Source organism: Gymnoscopelus microlampas (assembly GCF_963454915.1).
Source record: "Gymnoscopelus microlampas genome assembly, chromosome: 6".
NCBI lineage: Eukaryota > Metazoa > Chordata > Actinopteri > Myctophiformes > Myctophidae > Gymnoscopelus > Gymnoscopelus microlampas.
Window position 1 is genome coordinate 52,406,632 of NC_139943.1, and position 25,382 is coordinate 52,432,013.

Genomic DNA, 25,382 nt, shown 5'->3' on the forward strand with positions numbered 1-25,382 from the left:
TTCTTCACCTGGTTGGCAGTTTGTAGAACAGCAGGAACAATATCACTGAAACGTCATCATTTTATATTTTGTGCTAATTGTTTAAGAATCAGTGCAAGTGTGTGTGTGTGGGAGGCTCCTTTCATAATGTTTCACAAATCGCACATTAGGACTTGGTCATACAAACATTTTCAGTCATGAGATTTTATTTAGCCATTATTTATCCATGGGTTTTAAAAGGAGACAGAACTCATACAGAATACAGGATAAACAAGTGAAATTGTGATGACACAAAGAAATGAGTAGACAAAATTGGAAGTGGAAAACTATTTCCATTTTTCCCACTTTTCCACCATTTCCACTTTTTCCATTATTTCCACATTTTCTACTTTTCCACTATTTCCATTATTTCCATTATTTCCACTATTTCCACTATTTCCACTATTTCCACTTTTCCACTATTTCCACTTTTCCACTATTTTGAAGCTTATAAATGGCTACTTTTAACCTTTTTTTTTACCAAAACAATATAACTTACAACCACCTTAAAAACTGCAAACAAGTGTTGAAACAAATGACTTTAAAATTACATGGCTAGAAATATCGATCTTTATTAAGGGTTGTAATAATAATAACAGATCTACAGACAGTGGCTTGAAGTGTCACACTTTATTTATTTACAAAAATATTTGAGAACCAACAACAGCCCAAGGCGAAGCGGGGGAAGGGCGGAAATTCCTACAACAGCATGCTTAATGGCTCCTTAGGGGATGTAACACAAACAAATAAGTGATACAAAAGGCTCGGCTCAGCGGTACTAATGTCTGATCCGACACCTTTGCCATACAGCGTGCGTTGCATCTTTTTAGGCGTCGTGTGTCCGGGGTAACAGTTACGATGGTGATGTGGGGCTTCCAAGCAGTTACGACGGGACCGGCGTTTACTTCCTGCGGCGGGTGGCAGCTCCCTTCTTGGAGCTACAATGCGTTAAGAAAGAAAAGGAAAGAAAAGAAGAAGAAACGGGTGAGATCTGCTGCAGACAGACTTCATCGTTGTATTATTATGAATGAATGAATATCTGAAGAGATCGGTGTCAGAGTTGTTGTCGCCACAGTTTAGAATATGTCAACCATCAAATCACACAAAACCACTCCAAAAAGAGATTATATGGAGGCAGATGAACTTCTGCGTTCGACATGCATCACTTACCTGACTTACCTTTTAAGATGGAAACAGAGTAACCATGAAGGGATAAGAGGAGACCATTTATTCCATGAATCATATCGCCCATTATGAACCCTGCATGGTTCAGAGTTCACAAATAATACTCGGCCTACTAGTGTTAGCTGGTATTTGGCCTGAGATGGATCTAATACCAGTCAACTAGCCCTTCTCCTTCCTGCTGTCCACAGGGCCAAAGAAGGGATCGGAGTAGGCCTACTATCACTATGCTATTGATGCTGGGCCAAATAATGGTTTCATATTCAATAATAATATTTTTCATGATTATAACAATATACATGAGTCTGTATAAGCAATTCCCATAGTCAAATTGTTCATTATCAACATTAATTTGAAAGATTCATGTAATATTTGCTCAGATAGTGGAGGAAACCCAATTCTTCTTTTGTGACACGCCATGACACACAAACAACAGAGATATTAGGAAAAAGCGACATATAGAGAGCAAAGAAACATATGACAGGGTGTGATATTGATACAGCAATGACTGCATTGCAAATTAAGATCAAGCTCTTTTCATGTGTTTACTTTGCTCATGAACAGATGACACACAACACAATACAACATACATTATGTAGACTAGGTCTCGTTCACATCACCGATCACGATTGTGATGCGAAAAGGACAGGACCGAGGACAGTTGAAGTACTGTACCTCTTTGTTGTCATCCAGATATTCCAAAGTCTCATCCATCTTGAGTCAGACTATAGGCCTATAAATCCCTTCTGGTGGTGGTGTTAGTGTATGTATGGGAAAGTTATAGTCTATCATGGTCTAAAGTGGATGTTATGGCTTCGATACTGTGAGTAAACCCTTTGCTATGTGGACTACAGTGGGCCTACAGTACATGATGGTGGTTCATTACAAATGCTGTGTATGTTCTTAGTTGGGTGTTAAATTACACTTTTGACTGACTGGGGAGTGTTATGTCATTTCATGCCATAAAACAGACATGAAACTGATATAAACTGACATGAACTGTCCTGAGTGACTTTGACAGTTATGTCCTGGCTGGTTATGGATGTGGGATATACTGTAATGATCATTAGACATGTAGTAGTTAAAGGTGCTTTAACTAACTGCAAGGTAATGACATTAAATACAACTGCATTTCCATGCTGCTATCTGTCAGGGTGAATGGGGTGGTGGTGGGGGGGGGGTACAAGGACTGGGCAATATATCAATATTATATCCATATTGATATCGTTATTGATGATTTTCTTTATCATAATATGAAATAAGTGTTGTCTTTTCATGATTTTAATCAATCAAAACCTTATTTATACTTTCAAACAATACTGAAAACAGCTGATCTACAAGCTGGTTGTAGATGCGCCATTTCCAGTATTTTTGAGAATTTTTGAAAGATAAAAAAGAAAAGACTATGTTATCATCACAATACGATATAGTCGTCAACAATATCAACATCGAGGTATACAGTATTTGATAAAAAAACATTGTGATATTTGATATTGTCCATATCGCCCAGCCCTAGTATGATAGATACCTGACAGCTTTAGAAGCTATACAATACTTACTGCTTCGCCATCTCATCGATGCGTTTCCTCGTTGTGACGACCTGGAAACAACACAGCAGCGTTTTTAAATACGGCGCCAAGCTGAAGCTTTACCTTGTTGCAGGAGCCCGGCTCTCCTTTCTGGGGGATGGAAGCAGCTCCTTGTGATAGCAGTGGCTATTAGCTAAAGGCACCATGGGAAACCAAGTGTGGACATAATATGCAGACTAATATAGAGATTTCCTGAATATGATATTAGGTCCTGTCACATATTTTATGACTTTATAACCCATTAAGGTTTGAGGCCGATTCTACAAAACAGTTTTCTGAATGACTTATGTTGCTTTAATATCAGTGATTCTCAATTTATTTCATGTCAAGGACCCCCAAAATTTGTCCGGGGGCCCCCATCTAAAAATATGTTGTTCCAGGGACCCCGCCCAGAAGCAAAGATTTAAGTTAAGAATGTTTGCTTTAAAATATATATATATTCAAAGATTTGCACAAATTTTCACTATTTCTCAAAAATAGCAGATCTACAAGCTCATAGCGTGGCACTCGGTGCCACGCTATGAGCTTGTATATCTGCTATTTTTGAATAGCCAAAAGTATAAAATAATGGTTCAAGTCGTTGCGTTCGCGGTTTTTATGGGTGAAAACCTACTGAAATTTGGTGGACTGCCTGCCCAATGTTGAGGTCATTCTATGTTGTCTTTGTTATGTGGCCAAACTTGATTTCCCAGAGTGCCAGTGGAAAGGGTGCAAGAACAGTTTAGATGCAGCAGAGCTTTGCTCCTTCCTGGGTCTTCTGTGTTTTTTTTTTGTTTTTTTTGCTCCATTCTTGGTCATGCTACGGGGCGGCAGAGCATCATGCACTGCAGGGAGAGAGAGAGAGCGAGACGTTCCGGACGGAGCTGTGCTGTTTTGAACCACATTGCTCCTCTTTTACTTACTATTTACTGAGCTCCTCCACTCTCTTACGCAGGGTTGTCACCTGAAGGACATCGTAAAAGCATTATGTCTATGTTCATATCTATACGTTCATCTATACGGGTGAATGGGAATGTTATTTTAAAAATGGGTAATGGTTTGTTTTCCATTTAAACCCGAGCATCCGTATTCTGAGGAAAACATTTGCGGAAAATAGTCGATTGACAAGCTCACAACACGTCACGCTGTGATGCGTTGTGAGCTTGTCGATCGGCTATTTTCAGCGAAAGCTTTCCCCCACGATAAGAGACAATATACTAGTAGAGACCCCTGAGGGACTCCGCTAAACAAGACTCAGAAAGAAAGAAAGAAAGAAAGAAAGAAATGTATTGTCTATCAATCTCTGGTGGAACGTTTAGCATTTAGATCTGGGTGGAGGTCCTCCATTGTCCCATCCTGTCACTATGGCAACCATTACCATCCTCATCATCGCCACCTGCTGGTCAAAGTCCACTTGGAAAAAAACCTCAGGAAACACCTCAAACTTCTATGAATAGGAGGATGGTTTTACAGAGCCATGCAGCCATATTGGCTCGGTTCATGAAATTGGAAAAACAAAACAGTAAGATTATACAATGGGTACAGAATGTGATCATGGATAACATATATATAATACTATGTTTTATCTTCTGTGCAGCACCTTGGATGGAACACCCACCTCATACTTCTGCCTCTTCTGCCTCTCCATGTGGTCGAACTTCTCAGATTCCAGGGTGACCATCCAGTCATGCAGCTCCTTGATCTTCTCCCTGGAGGAGGAAAGGCCATCCCATCATGTAAGTTAAAAATGTCTCAATCCAAATATATGCTTAAAGTGCTTCAAAGAAACTAGAATACCGCATAAACTTCAAACCTATAGCATCCATCTAAATAGCATGCTATCTAAATAACATTATTAGCGTTTGAACTCATGCTAAAAAACTAATATAAATAACATAACCATAATGTGAACCAGCAGTAATTATTGGTATAAGTAACCAACATTCACACCACACTTACTTCAGCTTATCCTCATTGAGATGGTCAATGTTGACCGCCTTGCGTCTGGCTGCCAAGATCTTCTTCTTCTTCTCTCTCTCAGTCTCTTTCTTTCCACCTCTCTTCTGGTCGGCCTGTGGAAAGAGGGGTAATAATTATGTTAAGGCAACGTTCTAATGCATGGAACGCCTCTACAACTTTAGAGTCTGTACGGCAGGGGTTAGGCAACCTTTAGGGGAGGGTGATCACTGGCACACTGGCATAAGTGTGAGAGAGAGTTTTTTTTATTTTAAAATTCACATCTCGTCTCACATCTATATACAGATTACATCCTGCATCCTAACCCTCTATGCACAGCAGCCATATTACTACTACATATTACTATATACTTCCTTCACAGGTGTTACCAATGATACTAATGAAGGCTCTGTTCCATTTAGTGTAGCACAGTGGTTTCCACGACCCCCATAACTCTGAGAGTGTACAAATGGAACCAAATGTACCCTTACGGGTCCATTTCGTTCCATTTGTACACTCTCAGAGTTACGCACCCGTAAGGGGCCATTTGGAAGCCCATGAGGGTCCCTGGACCCCAACTGTAGACCCACTGGTGTAGCAGAGTGTTTCCAGTGAGCCAACATGCACACAATATCAGCAACCCTGACTCTGTTTGACCAGAATGGAACAGAACAGAGCCTTCATTAGTATCATTGGTAACACCTGTGAATGTCTTCATAATATGGCTGCTGTGAATAGAGCCTATTCTACATTCATTCTAACTCCTAACTCTGACTGGGGGAGGGAGTCTGAGAGATAGGTGGGGTTGTTGGAAATATTTAATAATTTTGATGTGGTGTCATAATTAAACTTAAAGGGATAATTCTAATTACTTTTTTCTCCTATCGATTACACACCCTGTGGAGACTTGAATTCGTGGAGATTTTTTTAAGACAATAATTTGATGACCGGCGGCGGCTCCGGTAGGAGACTCTGAGTGTCAACATGTCTCCAGCATGTCTGCACAGATAGATAGATACTGACCCTCTGGAGATGGCTGCTGGCACTGCCCATGCTGGTCAGGGCGGACTTCTTCTTGGCATCCTCATTAGCCTTCTTCTGGGAATCAGCCTCCTCCCTCTGGCGCCTCTCCTCCTGTATTCAGGAAGCACAACAGAACATAACTGGGTCAGCACAACATCAGTCTGAAGACAAAGAGCACCTCCTGTATTCGGAACACTCCTGTGAAGCACACACAGCACAGAACGATACGAACCTCACGTCTGGCCTGACGCTCCTTGTCCTTCTCGGCACGGATTCTCTGCTGCTCAGCTCTCTCTGCCCTACGCTTCTCCTGCAGACAGACAGAGAAAAGTGTTGCGGAATAGTTTGTTAACCACTTAAACCCTAGAATCCGTAATCGGTTTATCTGCAAAAACATTCGCAGAAAATAGTTGACTAACCATAAACAAATCTGAATTCTTTAATTGTTTTTCTATAAATTAACGCCCTACTTGATCATACTACAGCGTCACACAAAAGCCTGTGAGTGACACAACAAACTCAAACTCACGATTCTCTCCTTGAGAGCGATCAGCTCCTCCTCCTCCTTCTTCCTGCACTCAAAGTGAGCATCGATCAGGCCCTGCAGCTCCTGCAGGTCCTTTCCCATGCGCTTCTTCTGGATGTCCTGTAGGGTTCACAGACCAGAGGCAGAGGAGCATTTTAACCACAAAGACACACACGCACCATCACCACCATCACCACCATCACCAAGGCCCGGGAGATCCCAGACAATCCAGTTGCAAAACACAGGTTTCACTAATATTCACCTTATTCCTGGCCATGCCCAGCGTTTGCGCTCTAACATAGGGGAGTAGGGGGGGTGCGGAGCCCCATATCAAAGGGGTTTTGTGTTTACCACTGTTGCCACATCTGGTTATTATAAGCGACTTTAGTCTTGTTCTTCTAAAATTTGTGTTGTTACAATGTTTAAAAAATATTCAATTCATATTTCACTTTTTTTCAATATTGTTTTGAAAATAGCAGATCTACTAAGTCTTGCAAAATCTGGCAACACTGCATATTACCATCATTATGCCTACAGTATCCTACTAGGGAGGACGTGAACAGATATTGAATGAAGGAGCAAACAGAGGAAAAACTCAATGGCGCTGCCCTGGAGAAGGGCCAAGAATAAGGTGAATAGCCCTCTGAGGTCTACTCACATCAAAGTTGACTGCGTCACCATCGGGAATCTTAGGGGCCCTATGGGAAATGAAATATATCGATGTCTCACCATGAATACATTGACGAAAGCAGCGGTAATGGAAAATGACATCAGATTGAAATGTGTGGGGGAAATCATTTCAATTCGTGGTTACATGAGAAGGTAACTTACTTGAACTTGGGCTTCTCCTCTGTTCATTAAGAAATGAAGAAGGGGAACAAGTACACGTTACTGGGTTAGAGATGCACACTCGATTGTTTGAAGAAAATCACTTAATTTCCAGGCAAAAATGTCTCAGGCATGATGTGAATTAAAATCCAGATTTCTGATACTACTATAAGTTAAACACGAGATGTTAAAATTAGATATAATACAAATTGTTGCCTGGCTTTCAATTGAAAGTTTAGGGTCAGAAAAATCAACAAACATGATCAAAACTTCACAGTTAAACACAAACAAATATGACATTTAGAAAAACATCTTGCTGACACAGTAAATTAAAACTGTGGTGTCTTGGCCGCTATAGTAACTGGGGGCAGTATTGTTTCATGTTCACTACGTTCCAAACAGTTTAGCTTACTTATTGCAAATTAAAGTTTGCTTCTTGTACATATGCCAGTTCATGTTACTGTTAACCACCGTCACCCTGGCATCCCTATTTGGAGCATGTCATTATAGGTGCACATTTTCAAAGATTTTCCAAACTTTTCCCAAAAATACTAGATCTAAGATCTAAAAGCTCACAATGCGCTTCATCATCGCGGCTATTTTTTTGAAATAATTTAGAAAAGGTTTGAAAATGTTTGTGTGTTAAAAGTGGTTAAAACGTTGAGTGTCACTGCTGAAAGTAAAACAAAAAAATGGGTAAAAAAAATATAAGAAAAAATGTGTCATGTTTTTGGCTTGACCCCAAAGCCTGCATCACAGGCAAGGTAACATATTTCTATTTTTGGAAAATGTTTTGGTGACACCATGCCATGCAAAAGTTTTATAGTTAAGCAATAAGTCATGAGAGGGAGAGCTTTCTTGTGGTTATTGGCGCGGCAGCGCTACTACGGCATAGGCGTGAGACGCAGGAATTGTTAGCATTATTCTTTCACCCTTCTTCTCCGCTTTTGTCAAACTAACTTCCATTGGAAACTACTAAATAAATAAATAAATAAATGTATTGATATCCTATTGTGGTAATTTGACCTCAAAGTGTAGCCAAATAACAGACAGTATATAATCTTGGACAGACATTTTGTGCCCAGCAGAGCAGGTATTCCCTCATCACCACAGTACAGACTAGAAACAACAGACACAACAGAGTCTGTCCAAACCAGAATGAACACACCAAATTCGTCAAAGTTTCAATCAACATACCTTCCTCTCCAATGGCCTCTGCATGCAGCAAGCATCGAAAATAAGAGCAGAATGAACAGCATTAGCATGACAGCGAGAGCTGCACGTTCGCTATGGTTTCTTCTCTAGCGCACTCTATGGCTTTAGTGCTAGTCCCTCTTCAGTGTTTGACCAATGATACTTTGATGAAATAAGGATTGTAAAGTAATAATAGAGAAATGTAATTATTAAATAGTAATGAGTAGATACTAGGATATTTCAATTTTGAGACTGTAATATACTTAAAATATTCAATGTCTCATCAAAGTATCATTCTTCTATTATGGAACAGCTATGCCCATTGAGAAGAAACAAACAAAAGATCACATTCCAAAAGCTTAATTTATTTGCTAACAAAATGATCCTTGGAGCATAGCAGTTTTCATGTCTCCTTTAAGGAGACATGAAAACTGATGAACTGAATGATAACATTAGCAAGCCTTTGATACGCTGACATATCATCATTAACACTGAATGACTAACATCAGATATCAAAAGTGAGAAATTAAATGTGCATCCAACGAGTGCCTTTAGCATCACTTTTGTTAGCATCTTTCATTTTGGCCCAATAAAAATGGAAGCCCAATCACAATTCTTATAGTTACAGTGTGTGACAGCTGCACACAAACTTTAACAGCAAATTAGTTACTTATTTTTATATTTTTGGCAAATGTTGGCAGACGTGCATTTTGAGTTCAGTTCTGAAATGCTAGTAATTGCATTAAACAATTGCATTTGCTACTCAAAATGTCAGATTGGGAACTCGATATATACATTCATCACGATTTGTGTCTCTTAAGTCACAAACTTAAGAGACACAAACTTTCAGGTTAGCAGTGCATCTGAAGATAGAAAAAAAAAGACGTGCAAAACTAAAGTGAGGCAAATTGGCGCTTTGAAACCCAAATTGTTTTTGTTGTCGAGAGAGAAACACTATCGTCAGCCATCTTTAATCTGGCCAGCAGTGAAGGGAAGGTACAGATTAGTTGTAGATATGGGTACAGAAGAGTGGAGGTGTGGTTGGTTAACCCATTAAAACCAGGAAAGAATCTGTGTCTGTGTTTTAGATTGTTGGCTATTCAAAAATAGCAGAGATACAAGCTCACACTCGCTTGTACATCTGCCATTTTGGAACACATTTGAAACATCTCGAAAGTGATTCCACTGATTCAGAAGGCATTTGTAGAATCGGCCTCAGGTAAGACCTGAGGCCGATTCTACAATTGGCTTCTAGCAGATGGTGGTTTGCGAACTTGTATATCTGCTATTTCTGAATAGCCAACGTTTAAATGGTGCTGCTGCTGCTGGAAGGGTGATGAGATGAGAGAATACCCCCATCATGCCACATACCTTCTTCTGCCTCTGGCTCTGGCGCTGCCACTACCACTGGGGCGGGCGCTGGCGCAGGCTCAGGTTCAGGCTCAGGCTCAGGCTCAGGCTCAGCCTCGGGCTCAGGCTCGGGCTCTGGGGCTGCCTCAGGCTCAGGCTCTGGGGCCGCCTCAGGGGCCACCTCAACTTCCTCTACTACCTCCTCCACGGCTGCACCGCGACATGCAGCGAGTAGTAACCAGGGAGAGGAAGGGCGATGAAAGGGTTAATGGAAGCATGGGGATAAAGGAGATGAAGTGAAGAAGAAGAAGAAGAGGTGGGAGAGGATAGTGGGGGAGGAAGGAAGGGGTTGTGAGTTGGAAGAACTGATAAGGAGGAAGAGATGAGGTGGTGTTTTTTTAAGAAGAGATGAGGTGGTGTTGTTGTTTTTTTGCTAAGAGAGCAAGTTGTTTCACAGAAATGGCCACCAGGCGGCGCTAAAGCGAATGAGAGAGCAAGCAGGTTAAAAAGGGAGGAAAAGGTCAAATGAGTGATGGACATTTATGATGGACTGTTTTGACTGAAATGGCTGTGCTGAGGGTTGGTATGACAATGAGGAAAACTCCAGATTTGTCTTTAAAGATGGCAGGACTGCTACATCAACTGGCCATACGCAGTGGCACATCAACACATAAGGAAATAGAGAGACATACGGTACGCCTATAGTCTGTAGTTGTGTTTTTTTTCTTTCTTTCCTTAATTCTTATTTTCTTGAGTTAGTGTTGACCGGCATGCCACAAAGACGACTACGTATCTAACAATCACGATGAAGGATAATGACCGAAAAAAATTAGTTATTATAGACGACATGAGCGTTATCATCTGAAGTTTGCAGGTTGTTTCTTACCATCGAACTCTTCATTTTGGTCAGAGAGAGAAAGGAGCAAAACAACAATGATCAAAAGATCTCATCTGTACCCAATTTTGATGCAGAATAATACTGCAAAAATGTGGGTGCAGCTGGCATCCATGCTAAGCATTCATAATACAGTCCTCCTCAACTGATGAGAGTTCACATTTCAGTAAGTATTTCTGTAAGTAGTATAATTGTGAATTGACTAAAGTATCGTAGGATAGCTTTAGTGCAATTCCTTCTCATATAAAAGTTCAGCTAAGGAGACCTGTGCAGTTGCAGTGCCACAGATTAGCAGGACCGTGTTGCCAACAGACCAGCGCATCTTAATTTATGCCTGACCAGCTGTCACTTGTGATGTTTTTTGCCTCAGGCGGCAAAATGCCACCGTGCTGTTGTCAATGTCGGTGCCTGCATCCATGCAAATAGAGCGCGAAGGCTGTCTCACACCCAGTGTGTATTGGATATGTGCTGCAACAGTGCAGTTATTTGGCACGTCTTGAATCTCAGGCGGAGTCAAGCCAAACCTGGAACAATTATTTATCCAGTGCCACTTAATTCTATACAGGGGATCGGAAAATCAGTTAAGGCAACATTTTGGTTAACATTTTGATGTCACAACTCAAAATACTTTTTTTTGTTTTGTTTTTGGTACATTGAGAATCTGTATCTGCACTACCTCTTTAAAGGTCAGTAATAACATAAAATAATGTACTTACCCCCACTGTAAGACAAAAAGAAAGAAAGAAAGAAAGAGATATTTAGAGAACAGTCAAAACTACTCGCCAATAATGAATTGTGAAAGGACACATTTCAGCATTTTTTTGGATTAAAAATACATGTATATATTATATACTTACACATCTTCTGCGTCAGACATGATGACAACGATTTAAACCTGCACACAAGAGAGGGCAAAAGAGAGGAGACACTTTAAGTCACACTATTTATAGCACAGGATTAAGTTGCAAACATCTAAAATGCCCTCCTCCACCCACTCCCCAAGTGCCCCCTTAACCCCACCCGGTGGTCTAAACCATTTCTTTGTAGTATATATATTTAAGTTCAGAGAGTTTTAATTTGAAGTGTTGCTGTCATTGGCAATGATGATGCTCACGCATTAAAGAGATGAAAGAAACATCTGACTTTATAATTAGAATTAGATTCAAGTATTCGACAGAAATTTGAACCCTGAACCCGAATCTGCTTGTCAGCTGTTAAGTGAGAAGACGACCAAACATAGTTTTGTGCCAAAGGCCTCTCTCTCTCTCTGCCACCAGGGCGTGAGATTCATTTAGCCGTACATAAAAAAGCAGGGGTCATTGGAAAGGTCGTGCTCCCAACCCACCCCATGTTTCCATCTGTTAATGAAGGGTGTTAAAGAGGTTTAGCTTCAAGGACATGGCTTTCTCTAATATAGGTTATTTAACAGCATTTACCTGCTTTCTTCTATAGCAGGTCCCCGGTTGCATTACATTTTAGATGTTTTATTTATTTTTAATTTGGATGTCTTTGAAAATGAATGGTATAGTGTTTAAAATCATTCGAATTAAAAAATGTAATTGCTATTGAAATGTTCATCACCAGAATGTATATTTATAAAGGGTGAGAGAGGCTTGCATGGGTAACCCATTAGCCTCATTAGTGTGAGAGCCTGACGAAGACTTCTCACATCAGAACTATTTCCAAACAAGACAGCTGCAGTCTCCAGGACGCGGCCCAGGATCCAGTTTCAATAGATGCACAGATGATGCAGATCAGGTTCTTTCTCTTGGAATAGTTTCCATAATTCCAAGTGTCCTGGCTGTCCTTATCTGGGCATCTCTCTCTCTCACTTGGGCCTTTCAATCATGTTCTTTTTCAGACCCCCATGATGGTATGATGATACTAATATGATACTATTGACTTCCTTTCAAGGTAAAAAAAAACAAATGTAAACAAAACAATGAAAAGCAGTAATTTAAAGAATTATTTAGAAAAGAAAAGTTTTTTTTTCTTTTTGAAATCGTGCTCCTTTAAATTGTTTTTCAAAATCTTTCAAATATCAGTCAAATGTCCTCATTGTATCATGTGGTTATGAATGGTGGCTGTGAATAAGAGGCTACAGCATGTTGACTGTATATCAGATGCTGAGCCTATGTGTATATTTGTTTATCCCAACGGCATGCCAACCATGCCACACCCATCCTCAGGTTAATTTAATAACCATACAGCCAATTACCAATTAACCAATTAACCAGGAAACAAATTGAAAGGAAAACGCAATTTCCAAATATCTAAGGCATGCTGTCGCATTACTACTGTTCTTAGCTGTCACATAATTCAATTAAACAACATCTTGTCTCCGCTGCATAGCTGTAAACCTCACTTATCTGTAAATCCCACACTTATGACACACAGCGCGGTGATTGAAATCTGATGCCACGTCCAATTTATCAAAGTACAAAACAAGATCACTTTCATCTTTTTTGACAGCAATGTCAAAAGTGTCATAACCATCACAAAACCACACACACACACACACACACACACACACACACACACACACACACACACACACACACACACACACACACACACACACACACACACGCTCATATTCAACCAAAAGTCCAATGAGCACGATTTGACTGCAACAAAGCTGTTCCTTTCGATAATTCAACAACCGTGTTCCCATGCTGGGTCCATCATACCCCTTCACCTCAAACAATAGCGGAGCAGCTTCTGCTTTTAAGCAGAATGTTCCAAGTCAGTGGCAATGTTTTTTTTTACACACGTGGAATTCAGCTGCTGGGCCGGGCAGGGGCTCCTAACATTGTACTTGAGCTTAGTTGTTTTGCCTTAGCCATTCTCACACACTCATTCTCAGTCACACTCTCTCTCAATTACTCTTACCTCAGAAAAAGGGTGAAAAGACGTGAGCTCCCTGATGGCCGAGACTGAGGTCTGAGGACTGTTGGGTTCTGCAAACTTACCGCTCTGATTATGTCCTATCTGTTATACTGAAACCCAATACAGCCAGGCTCCCTATTGGCCAAGGAGCTGCTGGGAGGCGTGGCCTGTAGGGGGGGACGTCTAGCGTCTTAGCCCTTGGCAGCTCAATAAGGAGATGGATAGACCCTGTGGTATGGTCGGAGGCTCAAGTTGGGAGCCTTTGCTATTTTTGCCACTGCATTAGGCCAGCAAAATTTTCCCAAGGGTCTTAGAGCTGCGAGACACAAACATCAGGGAAGCCATCATAGAAAGTGTAGGAGATGCATAAACATAATGTATGGTAACGGTCACAGGAGGACAGAAACCTGAGTTGTTGTCTTTGCAACGTCATAGAGGTGCAGGAGATGCAGAAACATAATGTATGCCACGGTCAAAGCGGGACAGGAACATGAGTTGTATGTTTGCCCCAAATGTTTGTGTACTCGATGAGTCATCTGGTGTTTTCACAGGAGTCATCGTTTACACTGTTTGTGTCTGCCTGTCTGTCTGTCTGTTTACACAGTATGCAACATTGGTCTGAGCAGTTCTAAATTAAGGTGCATGTTTTTACTATAATTGGTCAAATATATAGAAAAGCTTGCACTCTATAAACTCAAGGCTTACTAAAGGGCTGAAGACAGGTGTGAGAGGCCTGCATGAAAGACCATAAACAAACAAACAAACAAAATAGGCTCACACACTGACAACTGTGTTGATGATGGTCCGAGGACCGAAACGTCCCACTCTCTGTGTCACTTTATTTTCACCATGTGACTTTTTGCACTTTTGTAAGTAAAAGACTATACTGTACGTTTTGCATTCAAAGAGCTTTTGGTGTCAGAACATCTCTTTGCCTCTAATAACCTACGGACTACTTCTCCACAGTGAGTGACACCCACAGCCACAACACTAGAGGGAGCACCAACCATGATCTGGCACCACCCAAATTTAGCACAAACATGGGGCAATTCTCATTCTACTGCTCTGTCACCAAAGTGTGGAATGCCCTGACACCAATCCATTAAAGCATTGGTTCTCAAAGTGGGGTCCGGGGACCCCCAGGGGTCCTTGAGGGAGTTCCAGAGGGAGTTCTCAGCTAAATGGTGGATGGTTAGAAACCAAATGGACCCTAACGGGTCTGTAACTCTGAGAGTGTACACATGGAACCAAATGGACCCGTAAGGGTCCATTTGGTTCCATTTGTACACTCTCAGAGTTACATTAACATTGATTTCACAATATAAATTGGGGTCCCAGAGATAGAAATGGGGGGTCCGCAGCCTAATGCATGTCAAACTGGGGGTCCTTGAAATTAGAATGGTTGAGAATCGCTGCTAGAGCCGTAAAAATCTTCTCTTATGGGGGTCCCTGCATGGCATATCTTTTCAAATGGGGGTCCGCGGGATAAGAAGTGTAAATTTGGGGGTCCTTGACATGAAAAAGTTTGAGATCCACTGCATTAAAGGATGCGTAACACTGGTTTCTTTCCAAATGGGCCTGAAAAAAACATTATCAGGAGAACCGCAAGGGGAGGTCAATGTAATTTTCCCATCTATTTTGTACAGTGTTGACATGTATTATTGTGTTATTATGATATGTTGAAGAATTGAATGCATAGGACCACACTCGAAACAACCAGTGGTGTAAAGTAATTAAGTACATTTACTCAAGTACTGTACTTAAGTACAATTTTGAGGTGTTTTTTACTTTACTGGAGTATTTCCTATTTTCTGTACTTTTACTTCTACTCCACTACATCTCAGAGGCAAATATTATACTTTTACTCCACTACAATTATTTGACAACTTTAGTTACTTTGTAGATTTTGATTATTATTACAAAACATACATTACCCACTTCGGCCCTATACACTTCGGCCATTTGAAAATAGACGATCTACAAGCTCACAATGAGTCACGATGCGACGCATTGTGACCTTGTAGATCTGCTATTTATACATTTTATATATTTGAAAACTTGGGAAATGGGACCCTCTGCATAATGAGTACTTTCCACTTTTGGTACTTTAGGTACATTTTGATACCAATAATGTTGTACCTTTACTCAAGTACATTTTGAATTCCTGACTTTTAGGCCACTTGTAACAGAGTATTTCTACATTGTAGCATTGACACTTTTACTTAAAATAAAACATTTGAGTACTTTTTCCACCACTGGAAGCAAGTCCCCAGGACTTATTCTTTAGCTTTATAATGTCTTCTGTACCACGCGCTGTTTACATTTCTGACTAGTAAAGTATTCAATCAATCAAAAAACCTCTGTGCTACTAGACTAGAGGCTCTTCTCTGCTACCAATGTCTCTCTCTTCTTGCTTCTTGCAGTGGTATTCTAAGTCTGCTCCGGCGTTACTAATTTACATGGGACAGTTTCCAGAGAGGGGTTGGTTGGGACCAATTTATCCACAAGCTCTGTTCATGCGTTCTGCAGCTGCGGTGAACCAACGCTTGGGGTCCTCCTGACCAGTGGTGGAAAGCAACTAAGCACATGTACTCAAGTCCTGTGAGGTATTTTTGACTTTAGCGGAGTATTTCCAATTTTCAGTACTTTTAGTTCTACTCCACTACATCTCAGAGACTACAATTATTTGAAAACTTCAGTCAGTTTGCAGATATGATTTATTATACTATAAAACATACATTAACCACTTCAGCCCTATTTTATTCATAGGCTATTTGAAAATAGCAGATCTACAAGCTCACAACAAGCTTGTAGTTCTGCTATTTTCAAACATTTTAGTACTTTTACTTTTGGTACTTTTAAGCATATTTTGATATGAATACTTTTGTACTTTTACTCAAGTAACATTTTGAACACTGGCCTTTTACTTGTAACAGAGTATTTCTACACTGTGGTATTGCTACTTTTACTTTAGTAAAAAATATCTGAGTACTTCTTCCACCACTGCTCCTGACAGTCTCAAAGAATCTCGAGCGGGCTCATACTTGTCTCCAGGGGGCGCCAGCGAGACACGGGCCACCCACCCACCCACCCCAGGGTGAGCTGACGATATCTGAGGGTGTCATGGTGGTGGTGGCCACCCCCTGCCTCGACCGAGGGGTCGCTGTGCTGCTGTCACACGACGGGAGCAATTCTGAGCAAAGGGCTCAGACTTTATTTTTGGACCTTGCCATGGAGACCGTTCCTTCCATTTGCAGGAAGGGGGTACAGTATAGTTGGAGCTCAACATGAGCCTCCCGCTCTGACACACTCCGGGCTGGGACTAGCAGGCAAGCAGCCGGCCAGCCGACCCCCCCACAAAGCAGCAAATCACACAGGTAAACACAGCACAAATTCACTGTTTTGTCTTATGTATATTAGCCGTGTGAGGTCGTGTGTTTGTGCGATTGGCAGGGAAGCGACAGGTGTGGAACGGCAGACCCCCGCCTGCAGCCCGCCCCATTGAACCTCTATAGCTATTTGTCATGTCTTTGGAAAGCTATAGGAGAGATTCGGTGCAACATAAAACCATCACCTTATGAGCTTACATTCCACGTTACGTTCCGTTGCCGTTGATTAAAAACACGTTTGAATAAAACTGCACACAAATTATGACTTGATTAAGAATCAATTGTGTATGGTTTGCTTATTATTAGATATGATTTTACAATAATAAAAAGAAGTTAGAGCAAAATACCAGAGACAATGAAAAGAAATTTGAGAAAAAATACCACAGACAAGACTTGATATTTCTTTTTTTATTTGATTTTAAGTGTTTTATTTACAATACGTTTTCTCTCCTGCCGCCTCAAGGGGACCCTCCCTCTCCGGAGTGTTTTGTACCATCCTGCAATAAGCTTTACCTGGTAAGTCCTGTGATATTGAATGGAAGGTCATCAGGGAGGGATGTTGTCTTTCTTACAGCATCCACGGCATGTGAATGGTTTTTTGGGGAGGATTCCATTTGCTCAAAGGTGTGACACCCGAGGCCATTGTTGCCCTGAGTCATCTTATTACCGGGGTTATTATTACCCTTTCCTCTTTTGAACTTGCATCTTGGAGGTGCTCCAAATACCTAACCTACCAAACGGCCTTAAATGGAGGAGCTCTTCTCATGTGTCACAGGCTGCGAGTTCACTTCAGCCTTCAGCCTTCTTACTATGTGGAAGTGAAGGGCCCTTTAAAACAGGACCCTACGCTGGCCTATATTTCTGTGACACAGATATTAAACTCAGAACATGGACCTCAGAACAAATACATGGACCTCAGCGGGGACCATGTTTTATTCAGTATATTTCACCATTGAAAATATTACGCTATATATCATATGACTACTAATATTATGCTGTTATGGTTCTTCATGTGATACAGCAGATTATTTCTAAAGAATGATGTGATACCACAAGGCAGTGGTTGAAAGTAACTAAGTACTTTTACTTAAGTACATTTTGAGGTATTTGTACTTTACTTGAGTAATTCAAACTTCCAATACTTTTACTTCTACTCCACTACATCTCGGATCCAAATATTGTAATTTTACCCCACTGCATTTATTTGAAAACTTTAGTTACTAGTTACTTTGTAGATTTTGATTATTATTACAAAGCATACATTAACCACTTCAGCCCTATACACATTTCGGCCATTTGAAAATAGCCGATCTACCGTACGACACATTGTGAGCTTGTAGATCTGCTATTTTCAAAATATTTGTATACATTTGAAAACTTGAAATGGGACATTCTGCATAATGAGTACTTTTACTTTTGGTACTTTAGTACATTTTTATGCCAATACTTTTACTCAAGTACATTTTGAATTCCAGACTTTTACTTGTAACAGAGTATTTTTACATTGCAGTATTGATACTTTTACTTAAGTGAAAAATATATGTACTTTTTCCACCACTGCCACAAGGTCACATGTTCTGTATTCCCTTCCGTTCTAGATCAGGTCTTTAGCAGTCAGGGAGGCCTGGCTATAGATCTTGTCATGCTATGACTTAAACTGTAATGCCTGATTTATACATTGTCGTACATCGGAGTCGCAATGCCAGAAATAGCCGATCTGCAAGCTCACAACGCGTCACGTCCGTGACGCGTCGTGAGCTTGCAGATCGGCTATTTCCAGCACGCAACCGTGTTGTACGGACAAAGTGTAAATCAGGCTTAACCCTGAAACTTGACCTGCCGGGTGGTCCAGTTACCAACTGATACCAGTAAAACAGCTGCAAAGCTCTAAAAATGTAATATTTGTTATCCAAGGAGTATTTATGACGTACTGTACATCGTAGGGCAATTGATTTATTGTTTATGTGAAAAGTGTTGCAGCTTGTAATGAAGTGGCCCTCAATAAAACCAAGCAAAGTGATTGGCTGGCTGGCAGGCAGGCCTCATCTCCAGGCTATCGGCCTATAATTAGGGCCAAGGAACCCAGGGTCAGCTAGGTCAGTGTGTGTGTGTGTGTGTGTGTGTGTGTGTGTGTGTGTGTGTGTGTGTGTGTGTGTGTGTGTGTGTGTGTGTGTGTGTGTGTGTGTGTGTGTGTGTGTGTGTGTGTGTGTGTGTGTGTGTGTGTGTTTCCGCTCTGTTTGCAGTTTAGTTTGTTGTACGTGCATGCCAATTTTCAGTTAAAGGGCAGGAACACTTTGCTAGGGGTATGGGTTGTGTAGTTACCTTTGCCATGATGTAACTCCAAAGGTGGACAAGAAATCAAAAATAATTGCTCCATTGATTAGAAATTGATCATTCAAAATATGCTCCTCGTTGACTTAAATGTACGCCGGTGAAACAGCTCTCAAAGTCACTATTTTAGCATGTAAACGAACGCACAGCTGATTCAGACAATATAGAACATCACATTTTGTGTGTGTGTGTGTGTGTGTGTGTGTGTGTGTGTGTGTGTGTGTGTGTGTGTGTGTGTGTGTGTGTGTGTATGTGTATGTGTATGTATATGTATATGTATATGTGTGTATATATATATATATATATATATATATATATATATATATATATGTCAACTTCCATCAGACTGGATCTCATCCGGATATTCAAATAGTAAAATCAACAGGAAGATGACATTTTTATTTAAAAGACAAACTATATTGTCTGAATCAGCTTTGTTTGCATTCATTTATGTGCTAAAAGAGTGACTTTGAGAGCTGTTTTGCCGTATAATGTAAGTCATTGAGGAGCATACTTTCAATGATCAATTTCTAATCAATGAAGCAATTATTTGTTATTACTTGCCTTTGGAGTTACATCATGGCAATGTAACTACAAACCTCTACCAAAGTGTTCCTGCCCTTTAAGGAGCAAACACAAATAAATGAACAAAGCACAAATGTATAAATGACACAGCAATGCAGAAAGTAGAAAATGCTTTTCATTTATTTAAGAAAGAGGAGTTATAAACACATAAAAGCAGAAATAATAATTGGGTATTTAAGGTGAAAAACACTTGCATTAGTAGCATAAATATAGCTGGAAGGCACCAGATCACATCACTGAAAAAAAGCAACACTTGATAGTCAAAATACAGTATGTGTAGATTAGGTTTACATGCTTGTGTATTGATTATGCATGCTATACAACAGAAATCTAAGTAATATTCTCTACTTAGGCTTTTGTTGGTAATACCCATAATTGTTTTGAAGGTCTGTGTTGCATGAATACAAATAGTAAAAAAGATAGATCAATTTAACACTCATAACTGCAGTAAAGGCAGAATGTATTTGTACAGGCGGACAAAATAGTGGCATTTGCATGATATTTGAACATGGCACTTAAGGTAATTTGTCTCTGTCAGGGTGGAAACCTCATGTGTCCAAATCTAGCAGATGTCAAAGATCAGAAGTAGATCTGCTACCTTATGTCAAAAGTAGCAGATCTACAAGCGCGAAATGCATCGCTTCGCGCCGCCTTTCGAGCTTGTAGATCTGCTACTTTTACTGCTTTTGTGTGACGCTGTAGTATGATCAAGTGGGGCGTTAATTTACGAAAAATACAGTACAAATGGAGATAAAATATGGAGATAAGAGGTTTCTGCCCGACAGCAACGAATGAATCCTCCACGATTGGCAACTGGTAAAAGGATGATTGTTTTGCTTTTTGACACTTTGTAACACACCAGCATGAACAGACATTTCAGTTAATGGTGTAAAAAAAAACACACAACAACAAAAAACAACAACTTAAAATCCGTGAAAAAAAGAAGCATTGTCACAGTCATATATATATATATACACACAGCACAAACCATTTGGAGCAAAATGTTTGGAAAACTGTTGAAGAAATTGGAAAAAGGTTTATTTAAAATGATGTGTGTTTATACTAATCGTCCTTTTGTTTTTAAGCATTGCACTGAAAGTGTCAGAAATAAGGATTTAGCCATGTAACATGTTTCATAAGAGGTGTTTCTGGTACTGTAGACGTCATGACAGGCTAAATATGGTTTATTTGGATGGTGGGCCACATCTTCAAACCATCTGACGTGAAGGCAACTCTTCAATAATCGTCTTGGCAAAGGTCTGAAAAGGAAAGAAAAAGAAAAAATGTTAAACGATTTACTGTTATGACCACTGACTATCTGATTCTAACTCAATGGTTCTCAACGTGGTGTCCGCGGACCCCCAGGCACTCTTGAATGGGTTCCATGTGGTCCCAAAGCGAAATGATTGATATTTAGGAACCAAATTGACCCGTGATGATCTGTAATTTTAAGAGTGTACAATTGGAACCAAATGGACCCTCTGAGGTTTTTACATGTAAATTGACTTCGCAGAGATAAACATTTGATAAAAAATGGCGGTCCATATGCATATCAAACTGGGGGCCCTTGAAATGAAAAAGTACTAGTTATCTAAAATAACTAATGGTCAGGTCAATATTCAGCTTTGCTGAGACTGTGACAGTTATAAGGTTTTAGACGGATAGCTTGGGTCAGAAATAACAGAACGACATAAGATATATAATGTAAGATCTTCTAACATCTGGCTTACATTTTTTTGTGTGCTTTTTTTCTCTTCCAGGGGGGCTGAAGTGGTCATGGCTGTCAGTTATAGTAGCATCACCATGCCCAGCCTGCTATACCCTCAGTACCGTCCTCCGCCTCTGCTGCCCAAGCCTGGCAAGGACAATGTCCGGCTTCAGAAACTCCTCAAGAAATCCGCCAAGAAAAAAGCCGCCCCACAGATAACGCACGTTCCCGCCCCGTTCCGCATAAGTCTCTCCCCTGTAAACGAAGCAAGCCCTGACCTGGAACACAGTGACCACTCCACCCCGCCCAGAACTCCTGAGACGCCATATTATGGAGGGACACGTCCTCAAGCCCAACGCTTCACTGTCAGGCCCCTGTATCAACACGTGCAATCACCGTATCCACAACGTGCCGGATTCGCCAGGTTCTCGCCGGTGCCGGTGCCTGCTCCGGCGTCCGCTTTTCCCCAGCATGTAACCCCGCTGTCCTCTCATGTACAGCAATCATACGTGATTGGAGCCCCATCGTTTCCAGGGTCAGCTACAAGCACAACATCTGTGCTTGAGGCGACACCGAGGCCAGCTGTTAAGGTGACAATAGTAGCCCCGGCTCCTGCCCCACAAATGGCACCTAAAAGCCCACTTCCCCGTCCTTTCATAGCATCGGGCAGTGAGACTTTTCTGAAACCTCTTACAGTGTTAGTGCCACTTGGGAAACCTAAAAGTCCTCGTCCAACGTTTATAGCGACCGAAACTTCAAGATCGCCCAAACCGATGTTTGACGTTCCTCAGATTAGGATCTACACCGCAAACACGTCATATTACGAGCCGTCTAGCACCCCACCGGTGTACGATATGACTGGATTAACCTCTATTGGAAGTACCTTACCTCAAAGTAAGACGCCTACATCGGAAGTAATAAGAGCCATAACTCCGACAGCTGAAGTCAAAATTGTGATCACGACGTCAGACGCCCAAAGAGGTGTGACGCCGACAGGTCAAACTGCTAGCTCAGCCACAGATCCCAGGAGTAGAACACCTACATCAGAAGTCAAAAGAGCCTTGACCGTGACATCTGATGTGAAGAGGGCGACAACACCTACGTACGACTACGGTAGAGCAAGAACTCCAGTCGGTCGGCCTAGGACACCTTCATTTGGGAGCCGAGCTCCAACACCGATCTTTGAAGTATCAAGACCCAACCCTCTTTTATTTGCAGTGTCACCAGTGACGGTAGAAAAAGAGCAACCTACAGTATCAACGCCTGTTTACACTCACACCAGTTCATCAACTTCCCAAAGTGTGAAAAGCACAGAGTCAAAAACAACATTAAATTCTAAAATTACTGTAAATGGTGATATTCATTTAGACATAGCACCAGACACGCCTTTTGCAGTTGAATCAACTCAAGGAAGTATTTCCAAGCCAGAATCGGCTCAACAGAAAGCTCAAGTGACCGATTTCACAAAAGAAAAGACCCCACCCTTGCAGGCTGCTTATCAAAGACCTAAGACTCCAACAAATGCCACACCAAAACCTGCAGTGGTGGTACCAACACCAAAACCTGCAGTGGTGGTACCAACACCAAAACCTGCAGTGGTGGTACCAACACCAAAACCTGCAGTGGTGGTACCAACAGGATATCAAAGACCTAAGACTCCAACAAATGCCACACCAAAACCTGCAATGGCAGTACCAACAGGATACAGACCAAGGACGCCATATTATGGAACATTACCCTCTGGGGATTTTCAAAGACCTAAAACTCCAACCTCAATATCAACATATCGTGGTTTGACACCAGCTGAATATGTTGCTTTTGGTGGAATCCAAAGTTTTACTCCAGCATTTGGTATATCCAGGGCTAAGACACCAACTCAAGAAGAGAAAGAACCTGTGAAAACACATTCTTTGGTTGAGGTATTTACAATCGAAGAAATAGCTGTAGATGATACCCCAGGGGTGATTCCAACCATTGTTGTTTCACAAGCTTCAGATGTCCCCAAAACCGCAGGACCAGTAACAAGTCATGTTGCAAAAACACCCGAAAAACAAACTATGTTACAAGAAATGCCAAGCGTCAAATCTCCCACAGCAGAGAAACCGGACATCACACCTCCTGAGGAAGAGAGGATTACAACACCAACTCAGCAAGTCCCTAAACCAAAGATGACCACACCTGAAGCAAAGCAGCCTGTGCCCGCTCCAGTAAGCAAAAGTGATATCAAAGTGCCTTTGATGGTAAAATCAAAACCTGTAATCAAAGATACAGCCCAGACTGCAGAATCTGTAGCAAAAACAGAGACACAAACCAGTGCCTCTCAACAAAAAGAGTCAGTAAAACCTACGTTTGTAACCAGTGCTAAGGCAGAAGACTCAAAGCCAATAACGCCAACCCTACCAGCTCAGGGTTCAACTCCTGTTAAAGCACTTGCCAAGTCAACAGTCAACAAAGACAAAGTCAAAGATGAAAAAGATGCTTCAGCCCCGGCAGCCGTGCCTGCACCAGCAAAGAAGGAAGGGGACGACTCGCCCCTGGCAGCTGCGCCTCTTCTTAAAGCACTTCTAAAGCCAAAGGGAGCTAAATCTAAACTCAGTGGCTGGGGTCGCCTCAAGAAACACATGGTTGTGGAGCAAGAGGAACCCAAGTTTCCAGAAGCAGAGCCTCCGAAAGAACCGACTGGGCCTGCCCAATCGGTTCAGAGCAAAGGTCAAAAGGATGAACAGAAGCCGAGTGAGAAATCTGCCGATAAGGATCAGACACTGAGCACAGATGGCGCTAAGGCACCCCAGATGTGGGAGGCTGTCCTCTTCGGGATGTTTTCCAGCAAAGAAAAGATCATGCACCAGATTGAATTAACTAAAGATGCAAAGGAGGAGAAACCAGACGAGAAACCAGACGAGGCAAAAGACACAGAAATCCCGACATTCGCTCATCGTCTGCCCGTGCTCCTTTTCAGTCCGAGGTTCGATGCCAAGAGGCTGAGAGAGGCATCGTCGAGACCACTCACAAAAATGAGCACAGTGTTTGAGATGAGTATGATTGGGCGTAAAAACAAGGAGGAGGAACCTAAGGACTTTAACAAAACAGCAAGAGGGTTCACCGTTTCTTAAACCAGGTCAAATGTGACATTTGTATACGAGCTGAAAATATTGAAAATTGCTTACTCAGTTAAATGTTTTATGTACAGGTGTAGAAATACTATAGTGAAAACACAATGTACAGGTCTGGTGTTTTTGTCTGTGTGTAAAGGGATGACATTTGTGGCAGTATCGTAGACGGAGTTGGGTATTAAATTTATATACTTGACAAATGCATTGTGTTGCATTTGGGGTGCTGATTGTATGATTGATTGGTTGTCTGGCTGTCACAAATTTGTTTCTATGGATTACCTTCATAGAAAGATACATTTGTCTTAAAGTCATTTAGGCACCGTATGAAGATTAAAGCGTATGTTTTAAGTAAATTCAGAGCTTCTCTTTTGTCAAGTGTGGAACTGTTATTGGTCATAATGATTATAGGTGTACTGACAATTATGAATCCAGGCCATTGTGCTATGTGTTCTTGATGATCATTGATTTGATACCACAGCTAGTTATGACCTTGCATTGTGACTGGCTGAGAGGCATTCTCATGTGTGCCAATATCCCCTGATATCAGCACTCCGAATGCATCCACTTTATTTACAAAACCCAACCTGCAGCCTAACAAAAGGCCAGCTGTTGGCAAAAAACAATTACCAAAATGTAATTTTCTTCAATAATATATTCAAGGTTCTATATAGCACAACATTGGCACTGCTGTGTTGTACTACCTTGCACTCAGCCTTTGTGATACATAGATTATATTCAGATATACTCGCTGCAACAAAGCTCAAAGTAAAGATTATGTGTTATTCTGTAATATCAGTACATGCAGTAAATGCTTTATAATTTGCTTG

At 41.2% G+C, this 25,382-nt stretch overlaps 3 protein-coding genes across 8 annotated transcripts in view; 1 reads left to right on the plus strand and 2 right to left on the minus strand.

The window, feature by feature from the left end:
• Positions 1-633: 633 nt before the first annotated feature.
• tnnt3a (troponin T type 3a (skeletal, fast)) lies at positions 634-9,736 on the minus strand. Of its 3 annotated transcripts, XM_084060928.1 has the most exons (11): positions 9,667-9,723; positions 8,299-8,316; positions 7,105-7,123; positions 6,932-6,971; positions 6,277-6,393; positions 5,980-6,057; positions 5,748-5,858; positions 4,728-4,840; positions 4,387-4,477; positions 3,692-3,732; positions 634-956 (listed from the first exon to the last, which is right to left on the minus strand). In XM_084060928.1, the coding sequence occupies exons 5-11, from the start codon at positions 6,373-6,375 to the stop codon at positions 920-922; spliced, it is 570 nt and encodes a 189-aa protein (XP_083917054.1). In that variant the 5' UTR covers positions 6,376-6,393; positions 6,932-6,971; positions 7,105-7,123; positions 8,299-8,316; positions 9,667-9,723; the 3' UTR covers positions 634-919. The 3 variants fall into 3 exon arrangements, with proteins under 3 accessions (XP_083917054.1, XP_083917053.1, XP_083917052.1); XM_084060927.1 differs by lacking the exon at positions 8,299-8,316 and having other exon boundaries at positions 9,667-9,736; XM_084060926.1 differs by lacking the exon at positions 8,299-8,316 and having other exon boundaries at positions 9,649-9,679.
• Positions 9,737-16,571: 6,835 nt separating this feature from the next.
• On the plus strand, positions 16,572-24,908 carry prr33 (proline rich 33). 2 transcript variants are annotated; one of them, XM_084059751.1, is made up of 4 exons: positions 16,582-16,806; positions 17,282-17,334; positions 18,791-18,914; positions 21,495-24,908. In XM_084059751.1, the coding sequence occupies exon 4, from the start codon at positions 21,511-21,513 to the stop codon at positions 24,553-24,555; it is 3,045 nt and encodes a 1,014-aa protein (XP_083915877.1). In that variant the 5' UTR covers positions 16,582-16,806; positions 17,282-17,334; positions 18,791-18,914; positions 21,495-21,510; the 3' UTR covers positions 24,556-24,908. The 2 variants fall into 2 exon arrangements, with proteins under 2 accessions (XP_083915876.1, XP_083915877.1); XM_084059750.1 differs by lacking the exon at positions 18,791-18,914 and having other exon boundaries at positions 16,572-16,806; positions 17,282-17,333.
• Positions 19,844-25,382, minus strand: part of lsp1a (lymphocyte specific protein 1 a) — a 59,214-nt gene continuing 53,675 nt past the window's right edge. For all 3 annotated transcript variants that reach the window (XM_084059753.1, XM_084059754.1, XM_084059752.1), the window contains one exon: positions 19,844-20,993. In XM_084059753.1, coding sequence (XP_083915879.1) covers positions 20,971-20,993 — 23 coding nt within the window. In that variant the 3' untranslated portion in view covers positions 19,844-20,970. The remainder of the gene's footprint in view (positions 20,994-25,382) is intronic.